The sequence below is a fragment of the Fusarium musae genome, chromosome 6 (assembly GCF_019915245.1).
Source record: "Fusarium musae strain F31 chromosome 6, whole genome shotgun sequence".
In the NCBI taxonomy this organism is placed as follows: Eukaryota; Fungi; Ascomycota; class Sordariomycetes; order Hypocreales; family Nectriaceae; genus Fusarium; species Fusarium musae.
The window spans coordinates 2,127,123-2,145,890 of NC_058392.1; the positions used below are offsets into that span (position 1 = coordinate 2,127,123).

Genomic DNA, 18,768 nt, shown 5'->3' on the forward strand with positions numbered 1-18,768 from the left:
ATCTCATAATATTTAAGCGTGTCCTTCAACCTCCAAAGCGTCTCCATCCTGCACGAGTAATACTAAGCTCATTGAATTCAAGCTTGAACTGAACATGCCACTGACTAGGTCACATTCTTTTCTGCTGGCAGGTTTAAACCCTCCATGTCATGTTAAGGCTTTGCTTGCTCGACGTCTTGATCATTCCCGTTCTTATCTATAGTTCGTAGCATAGCACCCTCCGAAGAAATTTATTAGAAAGTCTACACATATGAAGCCACTCTAGCCTCATCTGGATGACATTCATTCATGGCCTGAACCTCAACTTCGTTGGCACCGGTAGAGGATTTACGGAAGCTTTTATCCTGGAGACATTTTGCAACATTGTACGTCAAGAACTGTTTAATGTCTAGACCCACGAAAGCGGCGACAAGCATGATGCATGAGAACGGTATAGTAGCGTAGAAGACATAAGGTAGTGGGCTGGTGTAGGCTTTGACAACGGCATCCCCGACTGAGTCAACGATGGCCTTGTTGATACCGGCCTCAGGGGGCAAGAAAATACCAAACCTTGATTTCAGGTGTCAGAATAAACCTAGCAAAGAGTCCCCTAAACTTAGGCTAAATTTACCTAATATTTTCATCGCTTAGGGTCAAGGTCCCGAGTTTTCTTTCCTCCCCTAGACCGGGTACGTCTGAGTAATCGCCTTTGTTGATAGCCTCAAAGAGTGGAGGTAGGGACTTGGTTGGCAGGCCACATCTAGTTATAGCCGGGGTCACATACTTGGGAATCTTCCTCGGGGACTCGTTGCTGAAAATAGCGACATACACAGCCTGGGAAATGGCACCCCCGAGGACAAGAATCGATCCAAGAATACCAGACGCTATCCCGATATCTTGGGGTTCCCTGAGGAGAGTTACACAGGTGCGTGCAACATTCTCAATGTATCCAACAGCAGTGCATGCAATCAACCCGAATGCGATTGTGTTTACCACCGGCCAGGAGAAATGGAAGACGTTGACGTGATGAAAGTCATGACAAGAGCAGCAGCGCATATGCACTGGATCTTGAGGCGACGAACATAGGCGATAGCGAGACCTGACATAGCTTGGCCCAGAACAACTCCACCACCATTCACGCAGCTCTGCCAGCCAACTTTGATGGAATATGCGGTGTACAGTGTGCTGATAATTGTAGGCCAGAGAGCGGTCAAGGAGTTGTAGGCCATGGAGGCAACAATCGCACAGGTGACTACTGCGACGAACCCAGTGTTCTTAAAAACACGGGACGTGATCAGGGGTTTCCAGAACATAGATGAGCCTCTTCGCGCAGGATTAGCGGACTCTGGATAGAAATGTGACATCAAGGAACCATACCATATACAAAGAAGCCGACAAGTGCCATTATACCAATGACTAATGTGCAAAACTCAGCACTCTTCCAAGGATATGTCGTACCACCACAAGAAAGGCCAACAAAGAAGAGAACGCATCCGATAGTGAAAAGAAACATGCCAATCCTATCAAGCTCTTTAGTTTGTGGTGTTCTCGTCTTTCCCACGTGGAGTTGAGAAAAGGTCGCAGGGTGGTAGAGCAACTGATATAGAGCCAGAGTGATTACACTCAGAATGATGCCCAGATAGTAAATCCAGCACCAGCCTTCATGTATGTTGTAGATTATCGTTCGGGCTGATACAGGGGTGAAGGTAAGATGAAGACACATACAGAGTATTCGAGGGGAGCACCCATCCCAGGTATGCGCAAGTACTTGCTAGACACTGCGCCTATAAAACAAAGTCAGTACCCCTCTCAGTCTCTCTCTCGGTCTGGATATCAGACTTACAGTGAGAGGATCAATAAACTGAGGACTCTGAAAGTAGTAGCCATTAGGCATGAGGCCGAGTTCGTCGCCGACGGTATTCTTGCCAACATACTCGACAGTACCATCAGCCATGATGATCTTCTCAGCGTTGACAGTCGGCTGCCTGGGCCATCTCCACCATCTTCTGGGCCGAATATATCGAATTCTCACTCCTTTCAGATATAGCCATCGACGTCAATGTGGCTGAGATTCAAGATGGTGTTCGTTTTTGAAACCCCTGGAGTCAAATTTCTCTATAAAAAAAAATTAAAAAAAAATTGGTTCAAATCAGGTATGGTCTATGCTCTGCGGTGTTGAGGATGCAATTATGTCCCAGCAATCGTGGAGTCAATCTGTCCAGCATAATATGAGAAACCACGTCAGGAAGTGCAATCACTCGGAGATTCGAGATGGCTCATCACCAACAGCTGGAATACCTCCGAGCTGTGGCGATCGATTTGTATCTTGCGCCCGTGTGGCCGGTGGCAGAGGTAGTCGATGCTTTCTCCTGTGAGTACCACATTGTCAGTACATAAGTCGAAGGCAGAACCTAAACCATCATATAAATGATCGGCAGATCCCTACGAGTGATCCCAGGCTAGGGCCCTTATCCATGATCTTGGAGTAGTGTCGGGCGTCAGACCGAGTGGTCCATGCGAGGGATGGAGACCGTGGCCCTAGGTGAGACGAGGTAAGGCCGAATTCGAGTTTATTTCGCTGAGGCCGTTGGATGATCCAGGCCGACTTGGGTAAGTGAACTATACTTTCTTTTGGAACAGCGTTCTTTTTGTGAGGACAAGGTTTGGCGGAGCTTGTATTTGATGGTTGCTTGCTTGCTTGGAATGTAGTCAGCCGAATCGGAACTCGACCGCTTTCAGAGGCCTTATTAGACTGGTCTATGGTATCACGTAAAGGCTCTCTGTTGGCAAAGACCGTAAACAGTATTCAAGTTCTGTCTCACGTATCAAGACCTGGGACTGGGATGCTTGGTGTTGGCTGGAGGGAGTGTAAGTGAATGACTCAGAGTAAATTCAACACAAGGTCAGTGGTTCAAGTGCTACCTCCCGTCATTGCAGTATACCTAAGGTACCTGCCGAAGAATTCAGGTTCGCCGTGGGCGAACGGCGGAAAAAGGCGTGTCCTACTAAAGTTAGTAGTTTTGACAAGGCAGTTGCGTTGCAGTGTTTGATGGATAATTTATCGCTGGCAATTGGCAAATCAGACCTCGATACCTTCCATTGCCTACTACGTACTACCTAGGTAGGTATCTGCCTACATCTTAAGGTACATCTTAAGGTATCGTACCTTTAACCTCTGAACATACTGACTTGAAGAAAAGACACTCCAGTGGTTTTGTAGGCAAATTTCAGCAATAATATGACCTAAATCAATAATAAAAGTACGTCGTCGAGCCATTGGGCTTGCGACCCTGTTACCCACTACGTCTCTATGTTGGCATGTGACAAGCCTCTGTCCAAATGCTAATGGTTACACAAGAGTTCGGCAGGCGGTTTTTATTATCCGGCGCTTATATCTTTCCTCGAATGAGACTAACAGGCCAATTCATATCCTCACTGGGATCCTTTATGCATATCCATATCTATTTTTATTTACTAGGTATTATAAGCTCCCAGGTCAAGACTCCCTAGTATACAGGGTAGCCAGTGTACATATATTTTGTCGTGTCAATATAAAAAAAGACAGCTTGTTAGCCAACAGAAGCATCCAGGAGAAGTTAACAAAGACTAGGTCTCATAATGTCGTCACTTATAGTGATTCATGTGCAGATGTTATACGACAGGAGATCTCCGAGAGTGTCAGTTACCTACAGAATGAATTTGTGTGCTTGACGGTCAAAAACTAAATCCTATCCGCAAGAATATCATGCCCTCCACTTCGACAGAGGACTACGTACTATAAAAAGAAGCTTAGGTAGTATTTTGAGTCATCAAACTTCGACACCTAAATTTAAAGAGGTAGGCTGTGCAATGGTCTTACTGTCCATGATGATAATTGTTACATATAATCGCCATTCTATAACTTGAACATCCACCTGATCTTTTGTCATTCTCGCTACGAAACTGTTGTTGTTTGAACCCTGATAGGCCCGTTTCATATCGCAACTCTGCGACAACTACTTGTACAGTACCTACCCTTACTAAGGTAAGTATGGCACAGTCCACGCCTCAACACCATTTTCTGGCGCTTTTTAGTGCATACACAGAGCCAACAGCTATCAGACGAGATAATCACAACTCCCAAGGCAATCGTAATTAAGTGACCAAATCTTATTCAACTAATAAACAACATATCTTGACATACATTCACCTCCAGCTCATATCCATCCATCATCTATTGTCCATAGATGTATGTAAACCCAAAACCATTCTAACTAGGCAGACACCCAAACTCCACCCTGATTACTGTCCTTGTTCGAGCGAAATAGTATTCTCGAATTAGGGACCACCACTGATACTCACACCGAAAACCGCCAGGGCCACGGCCAAGTCGAATGGCTCTGTCTATCCCTCTTTGATAACCAGTCATAGTCTTCATGCTGCTGAGGTCGTCTTGTTGCCAGACTCATCCCCTGCTGAAGCCGCTTGGAAACCACCGAAGCCACCGCGGCCGAAACCACCACCACCGAAGCCACCTCGGTTACCTCCATTACCGCCTTGGCCGCCCTGACCTCCCTGACCTCCGTTTTGATCGCCGCCCTGGCCACCAGCATTCTGGTCACCACCTTGGCCGCCAGCGTTCTGGTCACCACCGGCATCAGCTGCTTGGTCTCCTCCGTTTTGGTCACCACCTTGGCCTCCGTTTTGGTCACCACCTTGGCCTCCGTTCTGATCACCACCTTGGCCGCCAGCGTTCTGGTCACCACCTTGGCCGCCAGCGTTCTGGTCACCACCTTGGCCGCCAGCGTTCTGGTCACCACCTTGGCCGCCAGCGTTCTGGTCACCACCGGCATCAGCTGCTTGGTCTCCACCATTCTGACCTCCATTTTGACCACCACCTTGGCCACCTTGGTTGCCGCCGTTCTGGCCACCACCTTGACCTCCATTGTTACCTCCATTGTTACCGCCCTGACCTCCCTGACCTCCATTGTTACCTCCATTGTTGCCTCCGTTGTTGCCTCCGTTATTACCGCCGTTGTTGCCTCCGTTATTACCGCCGTTGTTGCCTCCGTTATTACCGCCGTTGTTGCCTCCGTTGTTGCCTCCGTTATTACCGCCGTTGTTACCACCGTTGCCACCACCAACGGTGACACGGATGCAGTCATCCTGTGCTCCTCTCTGAGCAACAGGCATGAGGACAGGCTGATGGTTGGATGCGGCAGACATACTGCAGATACGGTAGTTACCGGCAGGTAGGCCGCCGTCAACCTTGGCAGTCAGGAGACCTTGGCCGTTACCAGCGTCGTTGATACCCTTGAAGAAGGCAAACTGCTGAGGGTCCAAAGGCTGAGTAGGGTTCAGACTATCGCCAGTGTCTTGGACAGTGACGTGGGTATGACCGATGATGTTACCACCACCGTCGAGGTCCTGGGGAGCAGAATAGTAGGTGGTTGTTGCATTAGTGAACGAGCCAGCTGCAAAGTTGATAAACTGCACTGAGATATCAAAGTCTTGATTGGCTTCAATGTTGTCACCGTTTTGAGGTGATGTGAAGACTGAAGAAACCATGTTGTTGGCTCCGGGAATCTTTCCCATAGCTGTAGGGGTCAGTATACGCAGAGAGGAAAGGGGGGATCATAAAACTTACGAATACCGTTACATGAGCCGTCCCGGTTTTGCTCTCCATTGGTGAGTGTCTGGCCAGCACAGAAGTTGATGAAGTTGTTGTTATCCCTAAGTCTTGTTAGTTGTCGTTTTTCCTCAATCAAAGGTAGGTGTGACTTACGTTGCAGAGGCAGCTTGCTCATCCGATCCGGGGTTGTTGCCATCTTGCTGCGAGCCAGTTTGCACGGCGTTGGCGTCCAGAGTGTTGCCGCCGCCGCCTCCTCCGTTGTTACCTCCATTATTATTGCCGCCGTTGTTGCCGCCGTTGTTACCGCCGTTATTGGCTTGGCCGTTGTTCTGACCACCATTGTTGCCGCCACCGCCTCCTCCTCCACGGCCACCACCTCCAAACCGACCGCCGCCGAATTGTCGTCGTTGGAGAGCGCGGGCCAGGGGGTGTCGTTTTTGGACAACAGCAGCTTCAGTAATGGCAGAGATGCCCAGAAGAGCAATGATTACGCCTTTGACCTGCATTGTGGTGACTTTATGTTGATCTTGCCGAGAGAAAGTGAAAAAGAAAATGAAGCCGAGGGCAAATACAATGTTGTGTAAAAGTTTTCGAACGGTGCCAGACCAATTCGAAATAAAGAAAAAAAAGAATGGTCACAGTAAAGTCAACTTGGTCTCAAAGGAACGAATGAAAGAAAGAGACACTACCAGAGCTGAGGAGAAGAGAAAATGGTACGATTTTGGGACGAAGGGACGAGGGTTTAAAGCATCAGGGAAAACTGGAGATGATGATCGGAAACGAAGTTGCCGAGAAAAGAGGCTGGCTTTCATTATGACAATCCCAGACAATTCAACGTCTCGGGCTTGCACATCAGACCGGATGGCATCTGGGCGGTTGAAGGGGCCCGGTTCAGGGTCACAACTCCATGGATAACGGCTGGAGCGAGCAGCAGTACCCAAGATCCATCTCTCGCTTGAGAGGCAAAGGGGCAGCGATCAAACTTGATGAGAAACACCAAGACAGAACATCGTGGAGCACAGTGACAGTACTGACTGCCTGGGACTTCTGAGACCGAGAAACGAAAACATGAGACAGCGGCAGAAGCGACCTGATGGCTTGGTCAAGGGGTCCAGGCTCCAGAGTTGAGATGCCTGTTGGGGCTGGGCTCTCAGTTAGTCAGGGTAGGACGAGATGACTTTTCTCAGGTGGTGTAACAGGGACGTTGGAGAATGTTAGTCGATTGGGAGCAAGTGTAGTGAATTTCCTTAGCGCTTGGCTAAGCTTGGCGGACGGTCATATCTCCGAGAGGCGATTGAGTGAGTATGTAATACGGATAGTAGAGATCCAAGTCAAGTTAGGAGTTGAAGTTGGAGATGGGATGCGGCTGCAGACGTCTCAGGCCGTGCCCCCTCCTTCCCAATCGGTATGGGGTAGCTGGTTGCGCAGCCAATCAGAGTATGCACCGACATGTACCTGCAGCTAGTTGCCAGGGGTGCCTATAACTCCAAGCACAGTGCGTTTCGTCCACTGAAGCTTCGAAACTACCATTGTTAAGCGCCAGTGTCGGAGAATGTCCGCCCTGTAACAGAAAACTCATCAACCAGATCGAGAGAATCTGATGAATAATAGACGATGCCCTCTCTGGGATGGGGGATTTTTGTAACTGTCGACTTGGCTCGTCCGCCGTCAAAACAACTACTATGTCTTCGTTCTGTTTCTAATGTCTAGGTAGCTGATAATGCCAAGAGAGAAAGACTGACAACCCTAGCTATACTGCTAGGTATATTATATCACAGTATATGCTCACGAATTACTGTCAACAGGTCCTCTGAGATTCAAAAATACTCTTCACTTGATTGATTATTGCACTCACAAACTCAGGCATTGAGTTCAGTCTAATCTCATCCAGACTTTACACTTAGATCTAAACTCTGTCCAACCAGTTCCCACGACTGACAGACAAGTTGGAGGCGTGTTGCAGGTACGTCGCAGACTAGCAATAGCATCAATGCCCTACATTGGCGTTGCAACCACGAGGTAGCGTCCAAACAGTGCCCTGTAACGGACCTGTAACAATATCTCACTCGGCATCACGATAGTATTTTAAGCTTACAATATCGATAAGACATTCGCGGTTTCCCCAAAGTTCCTGTTTCATCCCAATTTTTTGCAGAATCCTTCAGCAATTGTTGACTTATCACTCGTCTCAGGCTTGGAGTGACACTGGATGAATCATGATCAAGAAGCGAGCTTGAATCATTCAATTCTCCTAATTGAAATGATGTCATGTTTTGAATTTCTGGACCAAGGCACATTGATTCCACATGGCATTTCGTGGTCTTGGCATTCTCTGTTGAAGATATCGTGTAGATGTCGCGGAGCATCAAATAGCACAAGTTTATAATCACAAAAGTTGCATTCCCCAAGACCATAACACATTTATTCATAAGAAGCTACCAGCTGCAAGATATCCAGAACATTATACTCTACGTACAAAATCAATCAGAGCTCCTCGGACATCTCCTGCTGCTCAACATCCTTGTACGCCTCAACGATCTTGTCCAGCCAGGCAGCCATTCTGTAACCGGCCTTGGCAACCTGCTCCTCAATGACAGGGGCGGCCTTTTCAAAGTACTCGCCTCCGAGTTCCTGACCGACAATGGCATCGGCACCCTCGGGCAGAACTGTAGATCCATGTTAGAGACGAGTTGCAAATCCAGCAGCTGTTGCTGGGGTAATCGACTTACCGTGAGTACAGACGAGCGCATTGGCCTCTCGGGACCAAGCAAGTGCCGTGCTGATGGGGTCACTGAAGTCCAGATCCTTCAACCACGCGTCTTTTGCCTCTGCAAACTTGCCGTCTGTGATCTCGACTGCAAGCTGGTTGGCCCAGTTGTTGGCAAGCTTGAAGGGGTCGCCGTGCAGACCACCCAACAGCTTCTCGGCGATAGAACTGTCCCAGACGTGGTGGAGGTTGAACGTGCGGCCGTCAAATGTTACTGCGAGGCCGTTACCTCCCTTTTCGACATTTTCGTTATGTAGAGGCTGGTGCAGATCTCCGATAAAGTGAACGACAAACTTGGCGGCCTGGTTGCGCTGCCAGAAGGGCAACTGAGGCTCAACTGATTGCTGGGTATAGTTCTTGAGGGCGGTGAGAACACAACCATCGTCCTTGCAATCACGCTCAAAGTCGACGTCACACTTGTTGGGAGGGCTGTCATGAGCGTCGATGAAGTGAAATGTCTTGGTGTATCGACCCCAATCTGTGTACCGGATCGAGTCAGCCCAGGATGCTATCTTCGCCAAGTAGTCTTCCTCGTCATTATAGAGAATATACTTGAGGTGAGCCTCAGTGGTGTTTGCGACAAAGTGACTGGCGAGGTAAGCGGTGGTGATATGGCCGAGACCTGTGATATGTGAGCTTATTAAGAAATTGTGTTACGATGAATTAATGAGCTCACTGCCCCAGGCAAAAGTGCTAGGCAAGTTAGCGAGGCCAAGAGCCAGCGCGCCAGCTGAGAAGAGCTTCATCATAAGAGAACGAGGGCGGCCGCTAGGTGTGAAGGGCTATGGAATGCAGCAGGTTTATCAGTCACGAAATAAAGGGAACAGAATCAAAGATCTGAGAAGGAAATGAAGACTTTAAAAAGATGAACACGCTTAAGCTCAAGGTTACGGATCAGAAAGAGGCGAACTCTAGATTGGACCAAAGCGTTTGAAGCTGGAGAGCTGAGCGCGAACCGGTTGGCTAAGGCCGCCTATGTTTACGTTAGCTAGGTTAGTTCCTGGAGCATGATCGATAGTTGCTCATGAGTTGTCAGGGGTCTTAGGTACTGGAGGCGGGATGGGCAAGCTTATGGCGAATCATGGTGGGCATGTGCCGCTCTACGGTGAAACATTGAAAGTGGCTGGGAAGAATGGAGCTGAGGCTGCTGAGGTTGCTCTAGTCTGAAGAGCTGAGGTCGATAGTTTGTCATGAAAGCAGTAGATTTATGCAAAGCACCTATTTAGTTAGACTAGAGGTTTCTGCATGAGTCTTGAATAAGGTATCATGAGTTTACAACAAGTGCTATCATGATAAGAGTCAATCGGCCTCTTATCGGAGGAGATAGACCCTGCATCTCACAAACTCACCTCACCCTCCGCCTCAGGACAGGCCTGACAGGCTCACACAAAAAGACTCACGCGCCTTGGAATGCCTGCGAGTTCTCCATATTTTAGCTCACAAGATCTCCAAGCCCAGTGCGTCACTTTGAACGATAAGCGCTCCTCAACTGGCCAATACATGATGACCAGTTACCAAACGGATCGATAAGACCTCCACTGTTGAACCCGACAACGGGGCCGACCTCCCATGGGGATCTCTTATCTGTGTCTTGTGTCTGTGTCTTGTGTCTGTGTCTTGTGTCTGCAGTGCTTTGCTTTGCTTTGCTTTGCTTTACCTGGGTTTGGTATGGTTAACCGTTGATCGTGGAACACTAAAGTTTGTTGCTTATTGAAGTATTTTTTGCTCCATCTTATTCTTTCTTTCTTGTCTTCATACTACAACCAGAAGAACAAACTCTGAATCTTTCTTTCACCAGGTTCCGAGTAAACTCTGAATCAGAACAGAGCCTCTTATGGGATTGGATCTACATTCATTCACTTGCAACTCTTTGTCGCTGGCTGCCCTCGTGATACCCACCTTTGTCGCACCACCGTCTTCCTCTTCTACTTGATCTGATCTACCTTATCTAAACCTCTTCTCATTCTCATTCTCATTCTCATTCTCATTCTCATTCTCATTCTGCTTCTCGATTTTACACTCTTCAACTCCTTGGAAAACGACGACGATGCCGCTGCTGGCTTCAACCTCAATCGCCGCTGCGGCGCATGCGTTACCAGTCACGCTGGCTCTGTCGGGCATTTTTGGTAGCATCAGCTTGACCTCTTGGATATGTCTCCTCGTGCGTCCCTCTCTCTTCTCTCATTCGCGCGTCCTTGTGTTGCATTCGCATTCACATTCACGTCCACCGTCTCAATTGCATGCGCAAACCCTTAAATCTCCCCCATCTTGGCTAACGATGCTCTGCAGCTACCCCAATTGTTCGCCAATTACAAGGCCAAGAGCGCCGATGGCCTCAGTATGGCCTTTCTGGTCGTCTGGCTCTTGGGCGACATCACAAACCTCATCGGTTAGTTCTCATTCCTACCTGAGTTCCCCAAAATCAAAATTTGTCTTCGGCACAGAGACAAATACCATTGCCACGCCAATTGTCTGGTGCCCTGGTCAAAAATTTTGACGTCGGCTAGAAGTGGCTTGCCACCACGCCAACTTTCAGTTTGGCTAACTGCCCGCTTTCTAGGAGCCTTGTTCACCCACCTAGCTCCCACTGCAGTTGCCCTAGCAGGATACTTCTGCATTGCCGATATCGTCCTCATCGGCCAGGCCGTCTACTACAATGCTCTCAATGCCCGTCGAGCGAGTCGCGCCGGGGAACGTCGATCGAGCGATCCTACAGAAGAGTCCCCTCTGATCAACGGGCCCCGTAGACGAAGCTCTTCTTTTGGCCTCCCTGGGTCTCAGCGCCGCCATGCGACACATACCGAGTCCTCGATGGACCCATTGAGGAAGATTGTGACCGGCGAAGACGAGACCCCCGATAGCAAGCCTTGGCTTCACAACACCCTGAGCCTGCTCGCTGTATACGTCATTGGGTTCACTGGCTGGTTTGTCTCGTACAAGGTCGGTGCTTGGGAGAGCGGTGACCCTGGTACCCCCGATGCGCCTGAGGAGGCCCAGAGCCCAATGGAGCTTGCTGGACTTATTCTGGGTTACATCAGCGCAGCGCTCTATCTCTGTGCTCGAATTCCCCAAATCATCAAGAACCACCGGGAGAAGTCATGCGAGGGTATGTTGATCCATGCTTGTGATCAATGGATGAGACTAATAATCTGCAGGCCTCGCATTGCTTTTCTTTATGCTCTCAATGAGCGGAAACCTCACTTATGGCATCAGCCTGGTGGCCTACTCCCAAGACAAGAAGTACTTGCTGAACGCGCTTCCTTGGTTGCTTGGCTCTCTGGGCACCATTGCTGAGGATCTTATCATCTTTGTCCAGTTCCGAATTTACTCCAACGATGAACGAGAGAGCGCAATTGAGCCATAGATCGCGACCGACAAGACAAGTAGGTCAGGATATGGCAATTCAGTTTCGAGATGGACGAAGGGGGATTCTTGGAGGTTCTAATGTGCATGAACTGGCGTTTCATTCATTCTTTTGCATTGAATTTGAGAAATTCGTTACAGGAAGAAAGGGTGAAGCTTGAACAAGCTCACCATCAATACTGGGACATCCTCGGGATAGAGGTGCATGACATAATGCTTCGGGTCGAATTATAACTCTTCGGTCTTCGGAGGGTTTTTCTTACTTATCAATCCAATGAGTCTTTTTAACATGTGTTTTGCCTGTCGTCAAACGTTCTAGATGCGGCCAATTGAAAAACTGAAGCCTTTTATTCGACGATTAACTCGACCCATGAGAGAGCACTCTCATGCCATAGTGGGGTTACACCTGTTGAAATTCGGCGACTCAGCTCCGATGACGGGGTCGGAAGTTTGGCGGGGTTATATTAGTACCTACTAACGTTACTCGGTACTTTCATTAAGACTCACTCGCCTCAACGCCAAAATTTAAACACCAGCAACCTCCTAACTTACTATACCTTATCTTTGACCGGCTCTCTTGACGTCTTGGCCGTCAAGAGTCTCTCGTTGATTCTGTAATAAGCATATACCGACAATGGCCTCCCAATTCCCTACCAAGAAGTGCGGTAAGTCGCCCCTCAACACTCCCCCTTCCATCCCGGTTTCGCACCACTTTCCTTTCCATGCCAACATCTACATACGTATTTAGCATCAATACTGATCCATCTACAGGTGTCCTCGGTGCCACTGGCTCTGTAGGCCAGCGCTTCATCCTCCTCCTTGCCCAGCATCCATACCTCACCCTCCACGCCATCGGTGCCTCATCTCGTTCCGCCGGCAAGAAGTACAAGGATGCCGTACGATGGAAGCAGGCCGCGCCCATGGGCGATATTGCCGAGATGGTTGTGAGAGAATGCAAGGCTGAGGAGTTCAAGGACTGTGATGTTGTCTTTAGTGGTCTTGACTCTGACGTCGCTGGCGATATCGGTATATCCCTCTCTATCACGTATCAGCAATAACTGATATCACTAACTTTATGTGTCTACAGAGCTCGAGTTCATCAAGGCCGATATTCCTGTCTTCTCCAACGCAAAGAACTACCGTCGCGATCCTCTCGTGCCTCTCGTCGTTCCCACCGTCAACCTCCCACATCTCGATCTCATCCCTCATCAGCGCTCTGTTCGCTCTCTTAACAAGGGCTTCCTCGTGTGCAACTCCAACTGCGCCGTCATTGGTCTCGTCATTCCCTTCGCCGCTCTCCAGGCTGCTTTCGGGCCCATCTCTACCGTCTCCATCGTTACTCTGCAGGCCGTTTCTGGCGCCGGTTACCCTGGAGTCTCCAGCATGGACATCATCGACAACATTGTCCCCTTCATCTCTGGCGAGGAGGACAAGCTCGAGACTGAAGCCCGCAAGATTCTTGGTCGCCTTGATGAAAAGGGTACTGCCTTCATTGAGCAAGAGGGTCTTCGTGTCTCTGCCACTTGTAACCGCGTTCCAGTCATGGACGGCCACACTGCATGTGTTAGTTTGAGTTTCGAGCGCAAGCCTGCTCCTTCAGCTGAGGAGGTTCGCAAGGCTCTTCGGGATTACAAGAGTGAGGCCCAGGCTCTCGGATGCCCTTCTGCACCTGAGCCCGCTATCAAGGTCTTTGGTGACGACGAGCCTGACCGTCCTCAGCCCCGTCTGGACCGCGACCTTGGCCGTGGATACACTGTCAGCGTCGGCCGTGTTCGCGAAGATGAGGCTGGCATTTTTGACATCAAGTTTACAGCCCTGAGCCACAACAGTGAGTCTTCCATCTTCCCCTCCGAGAGCTTGTGTCACACTGACCGTTTCAGCCGTTATTGGTGCCGCTGGTTCATCGATATTGAATGCAGAGGCCGCCATTCTCAAGGGTTACATCTAAGAGTCCAGGGTATGGGTCATTTAAAAAAACAATTCGGTCATGTAAAGATAAAAATAGACAATGGTGTTTTTTCGGCGTTCAGCATTATCTCAGCCCCTGCAAATATGTAACCTCACAAAACATCAGGGAAACGAAGAAGCGAGGTGAATTGCTAATTATTCGTGATGGTCCGTAAAATACATGCAACAGCCGACTATGAGGGTATACCATATCTATTCCTATCCCAGCGAAAGTGTCTTTGACACCAATCATGCGCAGCCCGTTGACTATATCCAAATTCAAATATATGATATTCTAAAGTCCTGGCAATCCATGCTGTGCTCTGTATCCCAGTGCGCTAGCTATCCATCCATTGCGCCAGATAATAACCAGAAAACTCCAAAAGTATACAAACAAAACGCCATGTCATATGGCTCGCCGCCCATAACAAGCAGGGTATCTATAGCATCATCGATTGCGGTCCTCGGGAGAGGGAGACCTTGTCCTGTTAATGCCACTGGAGAAAATACTGAGCCAACCGTCGTGTCGACTCCATCGCCAAGTTCGCCCTTCGTTGGCAAGCAGCCCCTGTTCAAGATCGGATTCACGGTCATCAGAACGAGCGCCAGAGCCCTCTGCAATAGTTCCATCGTCATCGTCATCGTCGTCATCACTTGCATCGTCGCGATATGGTTCGTAATGTGGCTCAGATGATGAGCCATGAGCAAGAGATCGAACTACGTCGCCCTTGCAGATGGGGCAAGTTCGTCGGCGAGTCGTCAACCAAGGAGTACTATAGACTGTTAGTAATTGAGACTTGAATACAAGCATGTATCTGGAGAACTTACATGCACTCTACGTGAAACTCGTGACCGCATGGGAGGCTCATGACTTGGCTCACGCCATCGACATATTCTTCAAGACACACCACACATTCGACTTGGCGACCCATATACTTTTTCCACTCAGCAGAAAACCCACCAGAACCCTTCTCGCGCTCAGATCGAGCATTGTTCCTGGTTGGGTTTGAAGGTGTTGGTATGGCGTCACTAGGTCGCGTTTCTTCTTCGGGAGTACCCGTTGAGCCCCTCGACCGAGGTCGCGGCCGTGAGGGAGATTCCTGTAGTAGAGGAGTGGTTGGTGTCGGAGCGGACGGTGAGGGAGTTCTCGGTGTCAAAGGCGGCGAGGGAGCGACTGTATGGAACGTGCGCACGGGCAGGCGTTCAACGACTGATTTGGGAGCTCTCCAGCGCCTTCGGCGGATTCTAGCGCGAAGAATCAAAAGGGCGTATACGAAACTCAGAGTGACTAGCGGGCTAACCACCAGTACGAGAAGCGTATCGAAAAACGGGCTAGCATTACTCGTGGGAGTGATGGTGACCCAGAGTCCATCGTGTGCGTCATCCTCGGCTTCGTCAGGCTCATCATGTCCTTCATCGCCTCGTTCGTGGGAAAAGTCAAGAACGTTATCATCATCCTCTGTCAAGAATTCAACCAGGATTTCTTCCTCATCGGGTTCAGGCTCGTCGTCGCTCGTGCGATCGCGAACGAGGGAAGCCTTGGACGGAATTACAGGTTTAAACCTTCTGGATCCAGGATGCCTCCAGTCGTCGTAATTATCCTCAGATAAGAGGGGACTTCGAATTTCTTTGGGTAATCCTCTGACAACCTTGTTTTTCTTGGTGAATGTTTTCCTGGAGAATCTAAGCGCTGTCTTTCGCTTTTTGTTGGTTGGTTTGGTAGATTGCTCTTCAATTTGGCTGTCGCTGTCGTCGGCAGATCGTCTATCGTGAGTGGAGGCGGTAATCGTGGACTTGACGCCTTGTTTACTGTGCTTCCTAGACTTGGGACCTCTCTGAACTCTAAGAACAGGATTGCCTTGGTTGTCTAATGTATCTTCAATGAAGCTGCCTGGTTGCGTTAGCGCAGACAGCAACTGCGCGGTCGTGCGAGCAGTGAAAACGGATGGAATGGTGACATTATCGACCTCGGGGCCATGCGCAAACATCTGGATAAGAGGGCCGCCTTTCTGATTATCGCCAACGATGACGGCGAGAGCGCCTCTTCGCTGCGCCCACATTACTTTGTCGAGAAAACCGCAACCGCCTCGCATTAGTAGCGCCACTTTGCCGTCGATTTCGGAATGGTCATGCATGACAGAGACATGGCTGGAGGTGGTGTGACCATTGCCAGCGTTGGGGATAACGACTCGGCTTCGTTTAGCAGCACGGACAGAAGTGCTGGACCTGGAAGTCGAGATAGAAGGGACAGCAGCCCTCAAGGCCTTGTGCAGAGCAATGGCCTCTGCTCTCTCGTTCCAACCTGGCGTGTCGCTGCAGCCCAATTCGCCGGTACCATGTATAAGAGCATCCTCTGCGAAACCACTGCCCACCCATAATTGACCACTTAGACCTCGCATAGCGAGCCTAGGACCAAAAGCGGCGGGACGGGCGGCAAAGGAAGTGCTGTTGTCGTCGGTCAAGCTGATGGCAGCATTTGGTGGAAATAATGAGAATGGGGTGTTGTAGTACATGGAATTCCAAACGGACTTTGGAGACTTTTCTGTATCATCATGATGCGACCGAGACTGAGACGAAATGGAGTCAGTCTTTTGTCTAGACCTGAAGTTACCAGCGGGGTAATCGGCGTAGGCGGTACGAAGCGAGGATGATATAGCGCGACAGAAGAGGAGGAGAGAGGCTGCGATAAAGAGTATAAGAACAAAAACGCGCGGAGGACGCATATTGGGCGACTGTACAAAAACAAAACTCTCCAAAATAGGTGAATGGAGACGAGGATAGGAGAGAGTGAAAGGAAGAGGAAGAAGAGGATAAAAGAGAGAGGCGTGAGTGAGGTGACGTTTGGGTTTGGGTTTGGGTTTGGGGTCACTCGGAGATATACAAGTCACATAAACCAAAGACGTCACCTCTGGTCTAGGCCGATCATCCGTTTGTTGGCTGGTCACTCTCTTTTAGTTTTTGGAGAAGAGGATGGAGGAAGGGAAGAGAAGAGAAAAAGAAGTGAAGCTTCGATGGGAACCTTCGGAAACGGGGGGAAAGGTGAGCGACAGAAAATTATGGCATGGCCTAGGTAGGTCGGAGCTTTGCTTTATGATGAGACGGGAGGCTCCAGAAACAAGAAGAGCCAGAACAAGGTCAGTATCAGTTGCCAGGCAAACAACGTGAGCGAGTGAGTGCAATAAGGAAAGTTGATGTCAGTGTGGCTGGCCTGACTGCAAAGTCAAATCGGTTAGGGATCAGTGATAGATCGATCTCATAAAGGGAAAAAAAGAATAATCTGTAAACTTTCTTCTTGGCGATGGGGAGTGGGAAGAGAGTAGATCATAAAAGTTACAATACAAAGGTTATCAATTTTCTCATGTGTGTTATTAGTGACGACAAAAGACAATGCATTCGAATCAATGACATGGCATGGCAATGGCTGATGAGAGGGGGAGGGACAAAGAGAGACGCACGCGGCATGGTGCCGTAAGTGGAGGTTTCTGGGCGGGGGTGACCTGGAGGCTAGTGCTGTGAGCGCTGTAACCGGCACCTCGACCCCTGTCATTTCAAGGTCCCTAAGGTGTCTTTGGCTTCTAGACTTTAAAGAGAGCTTTACTTGGCTATTGCTGGGGTGGGCCACCCAACAACGTCTCAGAATCAGTTGATCAGATCAGATCGAGACTGGTGAGAGATAAGAGCTTTCTTTGTCTTGTTTGGTTACACACGAGTCGGGCTCTTTTTCAACTCGACTCGGACTCGAGGGGTCAAGTGAAGCCATAGACAGAGAGACCTACCTAACGCACCCAACCCAATCCAACCCAACTCAGCTGGACAACTCCCGTGGGTCCCTGTCATGATCAGGCGCCCTTCAAAACCAGGGTCTCTTTGGCTCTCCTGGCTCTCTCTGCGTTTTGTTCTGTTCTTCTGGTGGTCACGTCACATCGCGAAACAGCCTCCACTCTCTAGCGCAGGCTACTCCACTCATATCCAGAGCTAAGCTCCAAGTTACTGTAGTAGATATTCGGGGTAAACTTGACGCCTCAAAGTCAATCAATCTTGTTCCTGAGCGTCTACCGCAACCGTAAACTCGTGACTCGAGGCTGCAAAGCCTTGGACGAGTTGCTGTGCAACAAACCAACAAATTCTTTGGCCCATTGACTCTGCTAGCTAGGGGCAGAAGATAACAGGCCCTCTAGCTACAGGTACAGGTACAGGTACCGGTACAGGTGCGACGTCGTAGTGTGTTGACAAAGTCGCGTGTTTTGTTTTGCTGTCGGTGAAACGGTCGGCTACGGCCATTCTCCATTCTCTCTATGCTCCGTGCATGAGACGAGATGATGTGGTTGTTTCTCGGAGCCTCTTTTCTCTTCTTGACTAATGTAATGTTGGCAGCTTTTGTTAGCTTCTGACACGTGAGAGTGTCAGGTGAGTCCCTTCAATCAGAACGTACCTACACAGACACAGACAAAGCGAATACGTCTAAGCCTTTAGCTACCTTAGTAACTAAGGTACAGTATTGGATCTAAGGCTCTAACGGCGCGGGCTGCGGAGACCCGCGGAACCATGAAACCTTTCACTCATCCATCCACCCATATTACGCTACCTCCAATGATCGACCCTCAAAGTGCTTGCGCAACACAAGATACGAATTCACCAATCAAGCTCGTATTAAGACAGCTTGAACAAAGATCCCTCTCCCCTCTCGTACCTGATCTAAATCCAACCCTGCTCTGCCCTGCCGTACCCTGCAGATGCAGGTCCACGTTTCGTTTGGTTTGACCTTAAAATAGATCCATTATTGATTGATTCCCTTGGACGTGCATCGACCAAGCTTTTCTGGCCTTGTTTGTTAGCCTATCCGAAGGGTTAAAGGGCTGAAGGGCTGCTTGGGGTCGAGATCAACAATCCCTTGGGCAAAAGGGATACCATAACCTCATACCACAGACTGATTACTTGACTGCATCTTTGAATCAAGTTTAAGCTTGTATTCAAGTTAAATCAATAATGACTTGCGATTGCCCGGCTTGGGTATCGCTCCATCGGCGTTACCGCCATCCAGCCTCAAAGCTAGGGATTGCCAGAATCGGCCGTGTAATTGTGCCACTACCACGATCTGGTC

General features: G+C 49.3%; 6 protein-coding genes across 6 annotated transcripts; 2 read left to right on the top strand and 4 right to left on the bottom strand.

The window, feature by feature from the left end:
* Window positions 1-242: 242 nt before the first annotated feature.
* Window positions 243-1,933, bottom strand: J7337_008510 (uncharacterized protein; the record flags this gene model as incomplete). Its single annotated transcript, XM_044826127.1, has 5 exons — window positions 243-549; window positions 764-886; window positions 973-1,302; window positions 1,705-1,763; window positions 1,823-1,933. 5 exons carry the CDS (start codon window positions 1,931-1,933, stop codon window positions 243-245), a joined length of 930 nt encoding a protein of 309 aa, XP_044679044.1.
* Window positions 1,934-4,392: 2,459 nt separating this feature from the next.
* Window positions 4,393-6,096, bottom strand: J7337_008511 (uncharacterized protein; the record flags this gene model as incomplete). The annotated part of the gene is made up of 3 exons (XM_044826128.1): window positions 4,393-5,555; window positions 5,606-5,691; window positions 5,744-6,096. 3 exons carry the CDS (start codon window positions 6,094-6,096, stop codon window positions 4,393-4,395), a joined length of 1,602 nt encoding a protein of 533 aa, XP_044679045.1.
* Window positions 6,097-8,074: 1,978 nt separating this feature from the next.
* On the bottom strand, window positions 8,075-9,103 carry J7337_008512 (uncharacterized protein; the record flags this gene model as incomplete). Its single annotated transcript, XM_044826129.1, has 3 exons — window positions 8,075-8,256; window positions 8,320-8,979; window positions 9,034-9,103. 3 exons carry the CDS (start codon window positions 9,101-9,103, stop codon window positions 8,075-8,077), a joined length of 912 nt encoding a protein of 303 aa, XP_044679046.1.
* Window positions 9,104-10,697: 1,594 nt separating this feature from the next.
* J7337_008513 (uncharacterized protein) lies at window positions 10,698-11,721 on the top strand (the record flags this gene model as incomplete). The annotated part of the gene is made up of 3 exons (XM_044826130.1): window positions 10,698-10,746; window positions 10,918-11,463; window positions 11,513-11,721. 3 exons carry the CDS (start codon window positions 10,698-10,700, stop codon window positions 11,719-11,721), a joined length of 804 nt encoding a protein of 267 aa, XP_044679047.1.
* Window positions 11,722-12,354: 633 nt separating this feature from the next.
* Window positions 12,355-13,668, top strand: J7337_008514 (uncharacterized protein; the record flags this gene model as incomplete). Its single annotated transcript, XM_044826131.1, has 4 exons — window positions 12,355-12,385; window positions 12,492-12,746; window positions 12,808-13,548; window positions 13,601-13,668. The coding sequence occupies 4 exons, from the start codon at window positions 12,355-12,357 to the stop codon at window positions 13,666-13,668; spliced, it is 1,095 nt and encodes a 364-aa protein (XP_044679048.1).
* A 447-nt stretch (window positions 13,669-14,115) lies between these two features.
* J7337_008515 (uncharacterized protein) lies at window positions 14,116-16,390 on the bottom strand (the record flags this gene model as incomplete). The annotated part of the gene is made up of 2 exons (XM_044826132.1): window positions 14,116-14,440; window positions 14,496-16,390. 2 exons carry the CDS (start codon window positions 16,388-16,390, stop codon window positions 14,116-14,118), a joined length of 2,220 nt encoding a protein of 739 aa, XP_044679049.1.
* Between the last annotated feature and the right edge of the window lie 2,378 nt (window positions 16,391-18,768).